The 13,135-nt window shown below is 42.8% G+C and overlaps 1 protein-coding gene across 1 annotated transcript; it reads left to right on the forward strand.

Moving 5' to 3' along the window:
- The first annotated feature begins 9,280 nt into the window (after window positions 1-9,280).
- On the forward strand, window positions 9,281-10,249 carry LOC139027495 (involucrin-like). The gene has a single exon (XM_070442779.1). The coding sequence runs from the start codon at window positions 9,281-9,283 to the stop codon at window positions 10,247-10,249; it is 969 nt and encodes a 322-aa protein (XP_070298880.1).
- Window positions 10,250-13,135: the final 2,886 nt, after the last annotated feature.

Below are 13,135 nucleotides of genomic sequence, written 5' to 3' on the forward strand. Positions count from 1 at the left end.
AACCCTTGAATGAGTAGGTGTGCCCAAATTTTTGACTGGTGCTGCATATACAAAAGTATGTGGACACACCTTCAAAGTAGTGGATTCGGCTATTTCAGCCACACCTGTTGCTGACAGGTGTATAAAATCGAGCACACACCCATGCAATCTCCATAGACAAACATTGGCAMTAGAATGGCCTTACTGAGGAGCTCAGTGGCTTTCAATGTGGCACCGTCATAGGATGCCACCTTTCCAACAAGTCAGTTTGCTGTTATTGTGAAGTGGAAACGTATAGGAGCAACAGTGGCTTAGTCATGAAGTGGTAGGCCACACAAGCTCATAGAACGGGACCACCGAGTACTGAAATGCATAGCGCGTAAAAATCATCAGTCCTTGGTTGCAACACTCACTATCGAGTTCCAAACTGCCTCTGGAAACAAGGTCATCACAAGAACTGTTCGTGGGGAGCTTCATAAAATGGGTTTCCATGGCTGAGCAGCCYCACACAAGCCTAAGTTCACCATGCGCAATGCCAAACGACGGTTGGAGTGGTGTAAAGCTCGCCGCCATTGGACTCTGGAGCAGTGGAAACGCGTTCTCTGGAGTGATGAATCACGCTTCACCATCTGGCATTCTGACGGATGAATCTGGGTTTGGCGGATGCCAAGAGAGAGCTACCTGCCCCAATGCATAGTGCCAACTGTAAGTTTGCTGAAAGAGAAATAATGGTCTGGGATTGTTTTTCATGGCTCGGGCCCCTTAGTTCCAGTGAAGGGAAATCTTAACGCTACAGCACACAATGTGGCAACAGTTTTGGGAATGCCCTTTCCTGTTTCTGCATGTCAATGCCCCCATGCACAAAGCAAGGTCTATATAGAAATGGTTTGTTGAGATTGGTGTGGAAGAACTTGACTGGCCTGCACAGAGCCCTGACCTCAACCTCAACGAACACCCTTGGGATGAATTGGAACACAGACTGCGAGCCAGGCCTAATCGCACAACATCAGTGCCCGACCTCACTAATGCTCTTGTGGCTGAATGGAAGCAAGTCCCTGCAGCAATGCTCCAACATCTAGTGGAAAGCCTTCCCAGAAGAGTGGAGGCTGTTATWYCAGCAAAGGGGGGAGCAACTCCATTTTAATACCTATGATTTTGGAATAAGATATTGGACGAGCTTGTGTCCACATACTTTTGGTCATGTAGTGTATTTTCTCGGGCGTGTGTTGAGTGAGTGTTGAGGTTGTAGGAGAAGATGTACTGTAAATTGTTAATAACACGGGCCAAGGCTGTTCGTCTTATCCTGTTTGTAATTTGCACAATTTGTTCTTGCTCTGATCAGTGTCAGAAATGTCTTTACATACACACAAACAAACACAAACACACATTTACTTCCTTTACCACTCTGATGGCCTTTGGGGGCAGATTTAACTACAGTGCTTCACTCCCACTTCTGTAATCCAGTTTTGGATCCTATTAAGGTTTTATGGTCCTCCGGCCCAGCTTGAGCCCTTAGAATGATTTTATAAAGATGGAAAGAGGGGACAGGCTGTTAGCCAAGGTACCAGACATACACATGCATAGAGATTATGGAGGGATATTTTGGCTCCATACTCTGCCTTTACATCTTCTGTTTGCCTGTAGTATAGCCCTGTATGGTACTATATGCCGTCAGTCAGTTGCAAAAGCATCTCCGGACTTTGACAAGAGCCAAGATTTCCTCCCTAGAAATGTTGTTCCATCATCTTTAGAAAGCTGAATGGTTGGACTCAGAACGGCAGCCATTTTGTTCCATCATCTTTAGAAAGCTGAATGGTTGGACTCAGAATGACAGCCATTTTGACCCATCATCTCTAGAAAGCTGAATGGTTGGACTCGGAATGGCAGCCATTTTGTTCCATCATCTTTAGAAAGCTGAATGGTTGGACTCAGAACGGCAGCCATTTTGTTCCATCATCTTTAGAAAGCTGAAAGAGGACAAACCGAAGTGGGAGGTTTTAATCTGTCCATGAAAATTAAGTGAGGAAATGTTTGTATGGAGGTCAATGAGTGTCGAATTTGGTCAACAAAAAATGTAATTTGTCATTTGCTACGTGAGGCTTATTTGATTGAATAGAAGTTTCGTAATGGTTAGGTTGTTACGAATGCACTGATCAAATAAAATAAAATAAAATTGTATTAGTCACATGCGCCGAATACAACAGGTGTAGACCTTACAGTGAAATGCTTACTTACAAGCCCCTAACCAACAATGCAGTTTAACAAATATGAATAAGAAAAAAGAAGTAACAAGTATTTAAATAGCAGCAGTAAAATAGACGCTCTTATCCACAGAGACTTGCAGTAGTGAGTGCATAATTGTTCATATTTTGTTTGTACTCGTTCACACGCGTATCTGCCCTCTCATTGGCTAGAATGGTCCCACCTGATCTCACCTCCTCCCGTCTACCTTCCATCTTTGAGGACATGTGTCACCTTTTTTTTGTGGATTTGAAATTATACAATGACTATGAGGTTAATGTGCAGAATGTCAGCATTAATTTTAATGTTTTTTCATCCATATTGGGTGAACCGTTTAAAAATTACAGAACTTTTTATGCATAGACCCTCCATTTTAGTGGACCAAAGGCATTGGGACAAATTCACTTATGTGTATTAAAGTAGTCAAAAGTTCACTATTTTGTCCCGTATTCATACCACGCAATGACTACATCAAGCTTGTGACTCTACAAACATGTTGGATGCATTTGCTGTTTGTTTTGGCTGTGTTTCAGGTTATTTTGTGCCCAGTATAAATTAATGGTAAATAACGTATTGTGTCATTTTGGAGTCACTTTTATTGTAACTCTGAATATAATATGTGTTTGAACACTTATACATTAATGTGGATGCTACCATGATTATGGATAATCCTAAATGAATCGTGAATAGTGATGAGTGAGAAAGTTACAGATGCACAAATATCATACCCCCAAGACATGCTAACCTCTCACCTTTACAAGTTTGCATTTTTTAGGGGGCGTATGATATTTGTGGGTCTAACTTTCTCACCCATTATTATTAAAGAATTAAAGTGCTTGAGTACAGAGCCCAAATAAATGAAGAATTGTCACTGTCCCAATACTTTTGAAGCTCACTGTATTTCCATTGTTAGAGCGGTCACTTGACTATCTTGTCAATATAATAGACACAGTTTGACGGATATAATGGCCGCCATTTTGTTCCATCATCTTTGTAAAGCTGCATGGGTGGACTCGGATAGAACGACAGCCATTCTTCATAGCTAGACTGGGAAACCTTCTCTACTCAAACCTCTGAAGCAAGAGACCACAGTGGCTTGTGAAAGTATTCACTCCCTTAGCATTTATCCTATTTTGTTGCCCTACAACCTGGAATTCAAATTGATTTTTGGGCGGTTTGTATCATTTGTTTTACACAACATGCCTACCACTTTGAAGATGCAAAATGTTTTTTATTGTGAAACAAACAAGAAATATGACAAAAAAATGGAAAACTTGAGCGTGCATAACTATTCACCCCCCCAAGGTCAATACTTTGTAGAGCCACCTTTTGCAGCAATTACAGCTGCAATTACATTACAAGTCTCTTGGGCTGTCTCTATAACCTCAGCACATCTAGCCACTAGGAWTTTTGTCCATTCTTCAAGGCAAAACTGCTCCAGCTCCTTCAAGTTGGATGGGTTCCGCTGGTATACAGCAATCTTTAAGTCAAACCACAGATTTTCAATTGGATTGAGGTCTGGGCTTTGACTAGGCCATTCCAAGACATTGAAATGTTTCCCCTTAATCAACTCATGTGTTGCTTTAGCAGTATGCTTAGGGTCATTGGCCTGCTGGCAGGTGAACCTCCATCCCAGTCTCAAATCTCTGGAAGACTGAAACAGGTTTCCCTCAAGAATTTCCCTGCATTTAGATTTCCCTGCATCCATCATTCCCTCAATTCTGACCAGTTTCCCAGTCCCTGCAGATGAAGAAAATCCCCACAGAATGATGCTGCCACCACCATGCTTCACTGTGGGGATGGTATTCTCGGGGTGATGAGAGGTGTTGGGTTTGCACCAGACATAGCATTTTCCTTGATGGTCAAAAAGCTACATTTCTGCTCATCTGACCAGAGTACCTTCTTCCATATGTTTGGGGAGTCTCCCACATACCTTTTGGCAAACATCAAACATGTCTGCTTATTGTTTTCTAGAAGCAATGGCTTTTTTCTGGCCACTCTTCCGTAAAGCCCAACTCTGTGGAGTGTACGGCTTAAAGTGGTCCTATGGACAGATAATCCAATTAACGTTGTGCAGCTTTGAAGCTCCTTCAGGGTTATCTTTGGTCTCTTTGTTGCCTCTCTGATTAATGCCCTCCTTTCCTGYTCTGTGAGTTTTGGTGGGCGACCCTCTCTTGGCAGGTTTATTGTGGTGCCATATTCTTGCCATTTTTTAATAATGGATTTAATGGTGCTCCGTGGGATGTTCAAAGTTTCGGATCTTTTTTTATGAACCAACCCTGATCTGTACTTCTCCACAACTTTGTCCCTAACCTGTTTGGCGAGCTCCTTGATCTTCATGGTGCCTCTTGCTTGGTGGTGTTGCAGACTCTGGAGCCTTTCAGAACAGGTGTATATATACTGAGATCAGGTGACAGATCATGTGACACTTAGATTGCACACAGGTGGACTTTATTTAACTTCTTGGAACTARAGGGGGTGCTGTTCCGCATTAGCATATTTGGGTCTCCAAATTAAACTGCCTCGTGCTAAATTCTTGATCGTACAATATGCATATTATTGTTATTATTGGATAGAAAACACCTTCTAGTTTCTATAGAAGTTGGAATTTTGTCTCTGAGTGGTTATCAAAACAATTTCTACAGCACTTTTCATGACAGGGTTCAGATTTCAGAAATTTTTACCTCTGATCTGGAGTCTGTTTTTAAGGCGACAGTGAATGCTATGAAGAAACCGACACTGCCTACGTCTTCCTCTGGGTGTCTGGACGTCATACGTTTTGAATGAAATCGATGGGACATTCACAGCCATTATAAAAAGACCAAAATGTATAGGAGCCCCCTTTCTCGTCGTGCGCCTGAAGCGTGAAGGCCATCGGATGCTCGTTCCAAATCGTTGTCTACACCAGCATATTTTCTCCGGTCATGTTTTTAGTCGTTTATAGTTGTTAAAACATCATAATGTAGTTAATTTGAACCGTTTTATAGCAATTTATATCCGTTTAGTGCGATTTTGAGGAATTTATTTGTTGTGCACTCTGAACTTGGACACGTTTTGGGGTGTCGTCGTTGTGTTGGACATTTCGAGAGACAGAGGACATCTATCGACCAAAAGACGTTTATAACATAGAAAGGATACATTGCCCAAGAATCTGATGGAAGAACAGCTCAAAGTAAGCAATATTTAATATGATAAATCGTGTTTTCTGTCGAAATATTTTAAACGACAATATTTCGCCATTTTGTTTGGTATAAGCTTCACTTGGCGAACCCGTACTGATGAGAAGCATAATTGAAAAATGTAAATCAGCGGTTGCATTAAGAACTAATTTGTCTTTCGATTCCTGTCAACCCTGTATTTTTTAGTCAAGTATATGATTAGCTTTCAATTAAACTAGATCACTCTGATAGATGACGTCAGACATATTGAGGCTTGAATTCCTAGTTATTTATTGTTGTAACCACGGTTTTGTATGGCTAAATATGCACCTTTTCGAACAAACTGTATATGTATATGTAAAATGATGTTACAGGAGTGTCATCGAAGAATTCTGAGAAGGTTAGTGAAAAAATTAATATATTTTGCGGTGATTACGTATTATAGCGCTCTTTGGCTGAATCGATGCTCTGGTAACGTTTGCACATGTGGTATGCTAACTTATCGATTTATTGTGTTTTCGCTGAAAACGCTTAAAAATCTGAAATATGGTCTGAAATCACAAGAACTGGGTCTTTCCATTGCTATGCTTTGTCTATTTTTATGAAATGTTTATGATGAGTAAATTGGTCATACACGTTGCTCTATCTAGTAATTCTTGTCGATTTGTGATGGTCGGTGCATTGTAAACTGTGATTTCTACATGAAATATAATGCACTTTTTTCTAACAAAAACTATCCTATACCATGAATATGTTATCAGAACTGTCAATCGAAGAGGTTTTTTTCTGTTAGTGGATATCAATATCTTAGTTTGAGTCCGAATTGGTGATAGCACCTGATAGAGTTAAGAAACTGATGAGTTAGATAGTGGTGTTATTTGCTAACGTGTTTAGTACTTAAGATTTACATATTTTGTCTTCCCTGTAAAACATTTTAAAAATCTTAAATGGTGCTTTATCACAAGATCTGTATCTTTCATCTGGTTTTGACTTGTGATTTAATGATATTTAGATGCTACTATCTACTTGTGAAGCTATGCTAGCTTGCTAATCAGTTGTGGGGGATGGGGGTCTCCCGGACCCGGGGAGAGGCTGCTTAGAGTTAAACAGCTTGGTAAAATTGGCTCGTTAGAGGGTTAACTAATTATGTGACTTCTGACACGGTAATTGGTTGCAGCGCACGATTCTTATTCGATTGCTTCATAGCAAAGGGGTGAATACATATGCACGCACCATTTTTCAGCGATTTTTTTTTCTTCTTTTTTTTAACAAGATATTTTTTATATTTCACTTTGTAACGAACGTCGTCGGGAGAAGAGGACCAAGGTGCAGCGTGGTAAGTGTTCATACTTTTAAAAAACTGAACACTGAACAAAACAACAAAAGACGACAAACGAACAGTTCTGTAAGGTGATGACACACACTAAACAGAAAACAACTACCCACAAACACAGGTGGGAACAGGCTACCTAAGTATGATTCTCAATCAGAGACAACGATAGACAGCTGCCTCTGATTGAGAACCATACCAGGCCAAACACATAGAAATACAAAACAAGGACAACATAGAACACCAGACATAGAATGCCCACCCCAACTCAACTCACGCCCTGACCAACCAAAATAGAGACATAACAAGGATCTCTAAGGTCAGGGCATGACACACTTCACCAATTTGGACTTTTTTGTGTATGTCCATTACATGAAATAAAAATCKAAATCCATTTAAATTACAGGTTGTAATGCAACAAAATAGGAAAAACGCCAAGAGGGATGAATACTTTTGCAAGGCACTGTATATAGGTTATTTAAAAAAAGTGTTAGGCTATACTGTAATCGCCCTTTGATAACATCCTAAACTTGTACCGTAGGCAACCTTACAGTATGTAGTATCCAAAATGTCTCAAATCGTGTAAAAAGAGGAGGAGCCTAAACCTTCAGAGAAACACAGAGGAAGCAGACTCCTATAACCCCGCCAGTCTAGGCAGTTCCGAGTGTTCGAGACAGTTATTGCTTAACAGGCTCCTTTTTATGTGACTAGCCCCTTTTGTGTTTTAATGAGCAGCTAGCAGAGAGGGTGAGAAAAGAAAGAGGGAGGTTGGAGGAGGAGGGAGAAAGAAAGAAAACAGGTGAGAGACAGTGAAAGAAGGCTTTTCAGAGTTTCTCTTCAGTCCTAATTGGGCTTGTGAGTGAGGGGCACGAGGGGTCCCCCTTGAAGTGGGAGGAATAACAGGCAGGTAGGATCTCTCTGTCTCACGTAGGATTCCTCCCTCTCTCTCTGTCTGACTCTTTCTTTCTTCTTTGCTCGTCTTTTCTTTTCTCTTTTTCTCTCTTTTCTCTTTCTCTCTCTTCTCTCTCTCTCCCTTCTCCTCTCTCTCTCTTCTCTTTCTCTCTCTCCTCTCTCTCCTCTCTTCTCTTCTCTTCTCTCTCTCTTCTCTTCTCTCTCTCATCTCTTCTCTCTCTCTCTCTCTCTCTCTCTCTCTCTCTCCTCTCTCTCCACACACACTCCTCTCAGGTGGAGTGCTATCTCTTTCAGTCTCTAGTGTGAGGTCAATGTGTTCCCACAATATCTCTATTTTGCATGTCCTGAATTAGAAACTCTCCTCCATACAGAAAATACTGAACCTGTTCTTCTGCCAAGACAGAGAGGGATGCCTGCACACTGTTTGTGTGTATGTATTTGTGTGTGCATGCGTGCGTGTGTAATTACATGCCCTTGCATGTGTGCATCTTGTGTGTGTTTTAAAGAAAAGTATCATAAATGTCTATTTATGTAAATCATTAATTTCACCTCAGGGCATTCTACATAATTTGCCTACAACCAGATAGCAAGTTTTAGAGTCTCTTTTCTCTGTGAGTGTGTGGCGTTCAATCTGTGTTTAGAGCCAGAGAGAGACCTAGAAGAGATAGTTCAGCAGGATAAGCTCTCTCTTGAGAAAGACAACCAACCACCGAGCATGTAGACCAGACTCTTCATTATACAACCCACAGACGAGCAACCCCAAGCGGAAAGTCAACCTCCAGCACAGAGTACTACTACCTCATTGAGATGAAGGATACATTCCCAGCTGGAGGTAAGATTGGTGGACCTGGAACAGCAGGTGAACACACTCCAGTCAGCACAAAAATTGTCCAGCTCAACATCACCCCTCAACCAGACCGGAGAGCTGGAGGTGGAGAGAGACATATCTGCCTCTGGACTGCGGTGAGCCAACTTAACAGGAGAAAGAGCAGGAGCAGGAGAAGAACAGAGCACTAGAGGAGAGGATCAGACTGCTGGAGGAGAGGTTGAGGGGGATGGCGTGGTGACAGAGAACAACCCACTAGAGAGGTGGCCCCCGCAGAGAAGCTAGCAGAACAGCCCACCTCAGCCGCTGACCAAAGTCTCGACACCAACAGCAGAACAGTCCACACCGACCCTGACCATAGCCTCGACATCACAGAGGACAGACAAATGAGAACACCCAAGCCCAGGGGCTCTCACCCCTCTGTGAACCCCCCTGTCAGCCACCCCGAACCCCTCCTGACAACCCCACAACACACTGAGGACAAACAAGCAAGAGTGTATCCTTATGGACTAAATGGGAAATACATACCAAAAAATAACTTTTTCCAAAACACACAGTGTCTAAACTCTTGTGTCCAAACTACCAGCGCGCCCTAGACCTTCTGTCTGAGGACCAACTACCGGTCACCCAGCCACATAATAATACACATATGCACAACGAGCTGAGAGCACAGCAGGAAAGGGTGGCCACGCAACTCAAGGGAGTGATTGAAGCTTTCCTACTTTCCCCAACACACAAGTGGTTATCTCCACCCTGCTAACACGAAAAGACTTCCACTGCTACCATTCAGCGGGTAAATGCAAGTACTTTCCCGTGACTGTGCCTCAAAACCAAATGTTTATCTGGCCAGCTCGTCACCCTGGACTTGAACAGTCTTTACGACCAGGTCCACCTATACAAGGCAGCACTGCTGCTATACAAGGCAGCAACACCTCACAGGCCAACACCTCACACAGGAGCAACTCACACAGGAGCAACACCTCACACAGAGCAACACTCACACAGGAGAACACCTCACACAGCCCCAACACCTCACCACAGGAGCAACACCTCAACAAGCCCACACCTCACACAGGAGCAACACCTCACAAGGAGCAACACACTCACACAGGAGCAACACTCACACAGGAGCAACACCTCACACAGGAGCACACACCTCACACAGCCAACACTCACACAGGAGCAACACCTCCACAGGAGCAACACCTTCACACAGAGCAACACCTCACACAGGAGCAACACTCACACAGGAGCAACCTCACACACACACGACACAAACAGGAACACCTCACACAGGAGCACACTCACACGTCAACTCACACAGGACAACACCTACACAGGAGCAACACTCACACAGGAGCACGAAACACCCTCACACAGGAGCAACACCTCACACAGCCAACACCTCACACAGGAGCAACACCTCACACAGGAGCAACACCAACAGGACAACACCTCAACACAGCCCAACACCTCACACAGGGAAGCACCTCAACAGGAGCAAACCTTACACAGGAGCAACACCTCACACAGGAGCACACCTTACACAGGGAGCAACACTCACACAGGAGCAACCACCTCACACAGGAGCAACACCTTACACAGGAGCAACACCTTACACAGGAGCAACACCTCACACAGGAGCAACACCTCACACAGGAGCAACACCTTACACAGGAGCAACACCTCACACAGCCCCAACACCTCACACAGGAGCAACACCTCACACAGGAGCAACACCTTACACAGGAGCAACACCTCACACAGGAGCACATGAAAGTCACACATACAACCAGGCCGTGAGCAGGCAAATAGGCCCAACCCCCACTCTTACAATAGCCCAAGCCAATGGCAGGTACCAGATGCGCAGCATGCTCTGCTCACACTTACTGGCCTGAGGCCAAACCACACGACTAACAACATTGGACACTTTATGGAACACAAAGCCTTCACTATCTCATCATGGAATATCCAAGGCCAGAGGTCATCTGCCTTTGGCCTAAAGAGCAGGAACATGGACTTCACCAAATAAATCAGAAATATAGACATTGTCATCCTACAAGAAACATGGTAGAGAGGAGATGGACCCACTGGTCGCCCTCTAAGTTAGAGAAAACTGGTAGGCCCATCCACCAAACTACCAGGTGTGAAACAGGGACGGAACTATCTCAGGGGGTATGCTAATTTGATATAGAGTAGACCTAACTCACTCTATTAAATGAATCAAAACAGGAACATTTTACATTTGGCTAGAAATTCAAAAGGAAATTATCTCAACAGAGAAAACTGTCCTCCTGTGTGCTACCTATATCCCCCCACTAGAATCCCCATACTTTAATGAAGACAGCTTCTCCATCCTGAAGGAGGAAATCAATCATTTCCAGGCCCAGGGACACATACTAGTTTTTTGCAACCTAAATGCCAGATCTGGACAAGAACCTGACACCCTCAGAACACAGGGGGACAAACACCTGCCTGGAGGTGACAGCATTCCCTCCCCCATATGCCCCCCTAGGCACAATTACGACAACATAGTCGGACGCTGGGRATGTACATAGTCAATGGCAGGCTTCGTGGGACTCCTATGGTAGCTCATCTCTTGGCAGTAGTACTGTAGACTACTTTATCACTGACATCAACCCAGAGTATTTCAGAGTATTCACACTCAGCCCACTGACAACCCCTATCAGACCACAACAAAATCACAGTATACTTGAACAGAGCAATACTCAATCATGAGGCATCAAAGCCAAAGGAACTGAATAATATTAAGAAATGCTACAGATGGAAGGAATGTAGTGTGGAAACATAACAAAAAACAATTTTGCTACAACAAATTCAATCCCTTTTAGAAAACTTCCTCGAATAAAGTTCCACTGTAATATTGAAGATGTAAACTTGGCAGTAGAAAGCCTAAACAGTATATTTCACCTCTCAGCTTACCTATCAAATCTAAAAATTTCAAACAGAAAACCTAAGAATATTAACAACAATGACAAATGGTTTGATGAAGAATGCAAAAACCTTAAAGAAATTGAGTAACCCATTCAACCAAAAACATAGAGACCCAGAAAATCTGAGTTTATGCCTTCAATATTGGTCCCGTGTGGCTCAGTTGGTAGAGCATGGCGCTTGCAACGCCAGGGTTGTGGGTTCATTCCCCACGGGGGGACCAGGATGAATATGTATGAACTTTCCAATTTGTAAGTCGCTCTGGATAAGAGCGTCTGCTAAATGACTTAAATGTTAAATGTAAATATGGTGAATCACTAAAACAATAGAGAAATACACTATGGAAAAGAAGGAACAGCACGTCAGAAATCAGCACAATGTACTTGAAGAATCCATAGACTCTAACCACTTCTAGGAAAATTGGAACACATTAAACAAACAACAACACAAAGAGTTATCTGTCCAAAACCGAGATGTATGGGTAAACCCCTTCTCAAAATGTTGGTCCTATAACAAAGAACAAACAGCAAAAACATTTACATGATCAAATGCAAATCTTAGAATCACCTATTAAAGACTACCAGAACCCACTGGATTCTCCAATTACATTGCATGAACTACAGGACAAAATACATACCCTCCAACCCAAAAAGGCATGTGGTGTTGATGGTATCCTCAAAGAAATGACAAAATATACAGACCACAAATTCCAATTGGCTATACTTAAACTGTTTAACATCATTCTTGGCTCTGGCATCTTCCCCAATATTTGGAACCAAGGACTGATTACCCAAATCCACAAAAGTGGAGACAAATATGACCCCAATAACTACCGTGGGAAATGAGTCAACAGCAACCTTGGGAAAATCCTCCACATTATCATTAACAGCAGACTTATACATTTCCTCAGTGAAAACAATGTACTGAGCAAATGGCAAATTGGCTTTTTACCAAATTACAGTACGACAGACCACATATTCACCCTGCACACCCTAATTGACAAACAAACAAACCAAAACAAAGGCAAAGTCTTCTCATGCTTTGTTGATTTCAAAAAAGCTTTTGACTCAATTTGGCATGAGGGTCTGCTATACAAATTGATGGAAAGGGGTGTTGGGGGAAAAACATACGACATTATAAAATCCATGTACACAAACAACAAGTGTGCGGTTAAATGGGCAAAAATAAACCCATATTTCTTTCCACAGGGCCGTGGGGTGAGACAAGGATGCAGCTTAAGCCCCAAACTCTTCAACATATATATCAATGAATTGGTGAGGGCACGAGAACAGTCTGCAGCACCCGGCCTCACCCTACTAGAATCTGAAGTTAAATGTCTACTGTTTAATGATGATCTGGTGCTTTTGTCCCCGACCAAGGAGGGACTAAAGTAGCACCTAGATCTTCTGCACAGATTCTGTCAGATCTGGGCCCTGACAGTGAATCCAAGTAAGACAAAAATAATGGTGTTACAGTCCAGTTGCCAGGACCACAAACACAAATTCCATCTAGACACCGTTGCCCTAGAGCACACAAAAAACTAGACATACCTCAGCGTAACATCAGCGCCACAGGTAACTTCCACAAAGCTGTGAACGAGCTGAGAGACAAGGCAAGAAGGGGACTTCTATGCCATCAAAAGGAACATAAAATCCGACATATCAATTAGGATCTGGCTAAAAATACTTGAGTCAGTTATAGAACCCATTGCCCTTTATGGTTGTGAGGTCTGGGGTC

Source organism: Salvelinus sp. IW2-2015, unplaced genomic scaffold, assembly GCF_002910315.2.
Source record: "Salvelinus sp. IW2-2015 unplaced genomic scaffold, ASM291031v2 Un_scaffold16625, whole genome shotgun sequence".
Classification (NCBI taxonomy): domain Eukaryota; kingdom Metazoa; phylum Chordata; class Actinopteri; order Salmoniformes; family Salmonidae; genus Salvelinus; species Salvelinus sp. IW2-2015.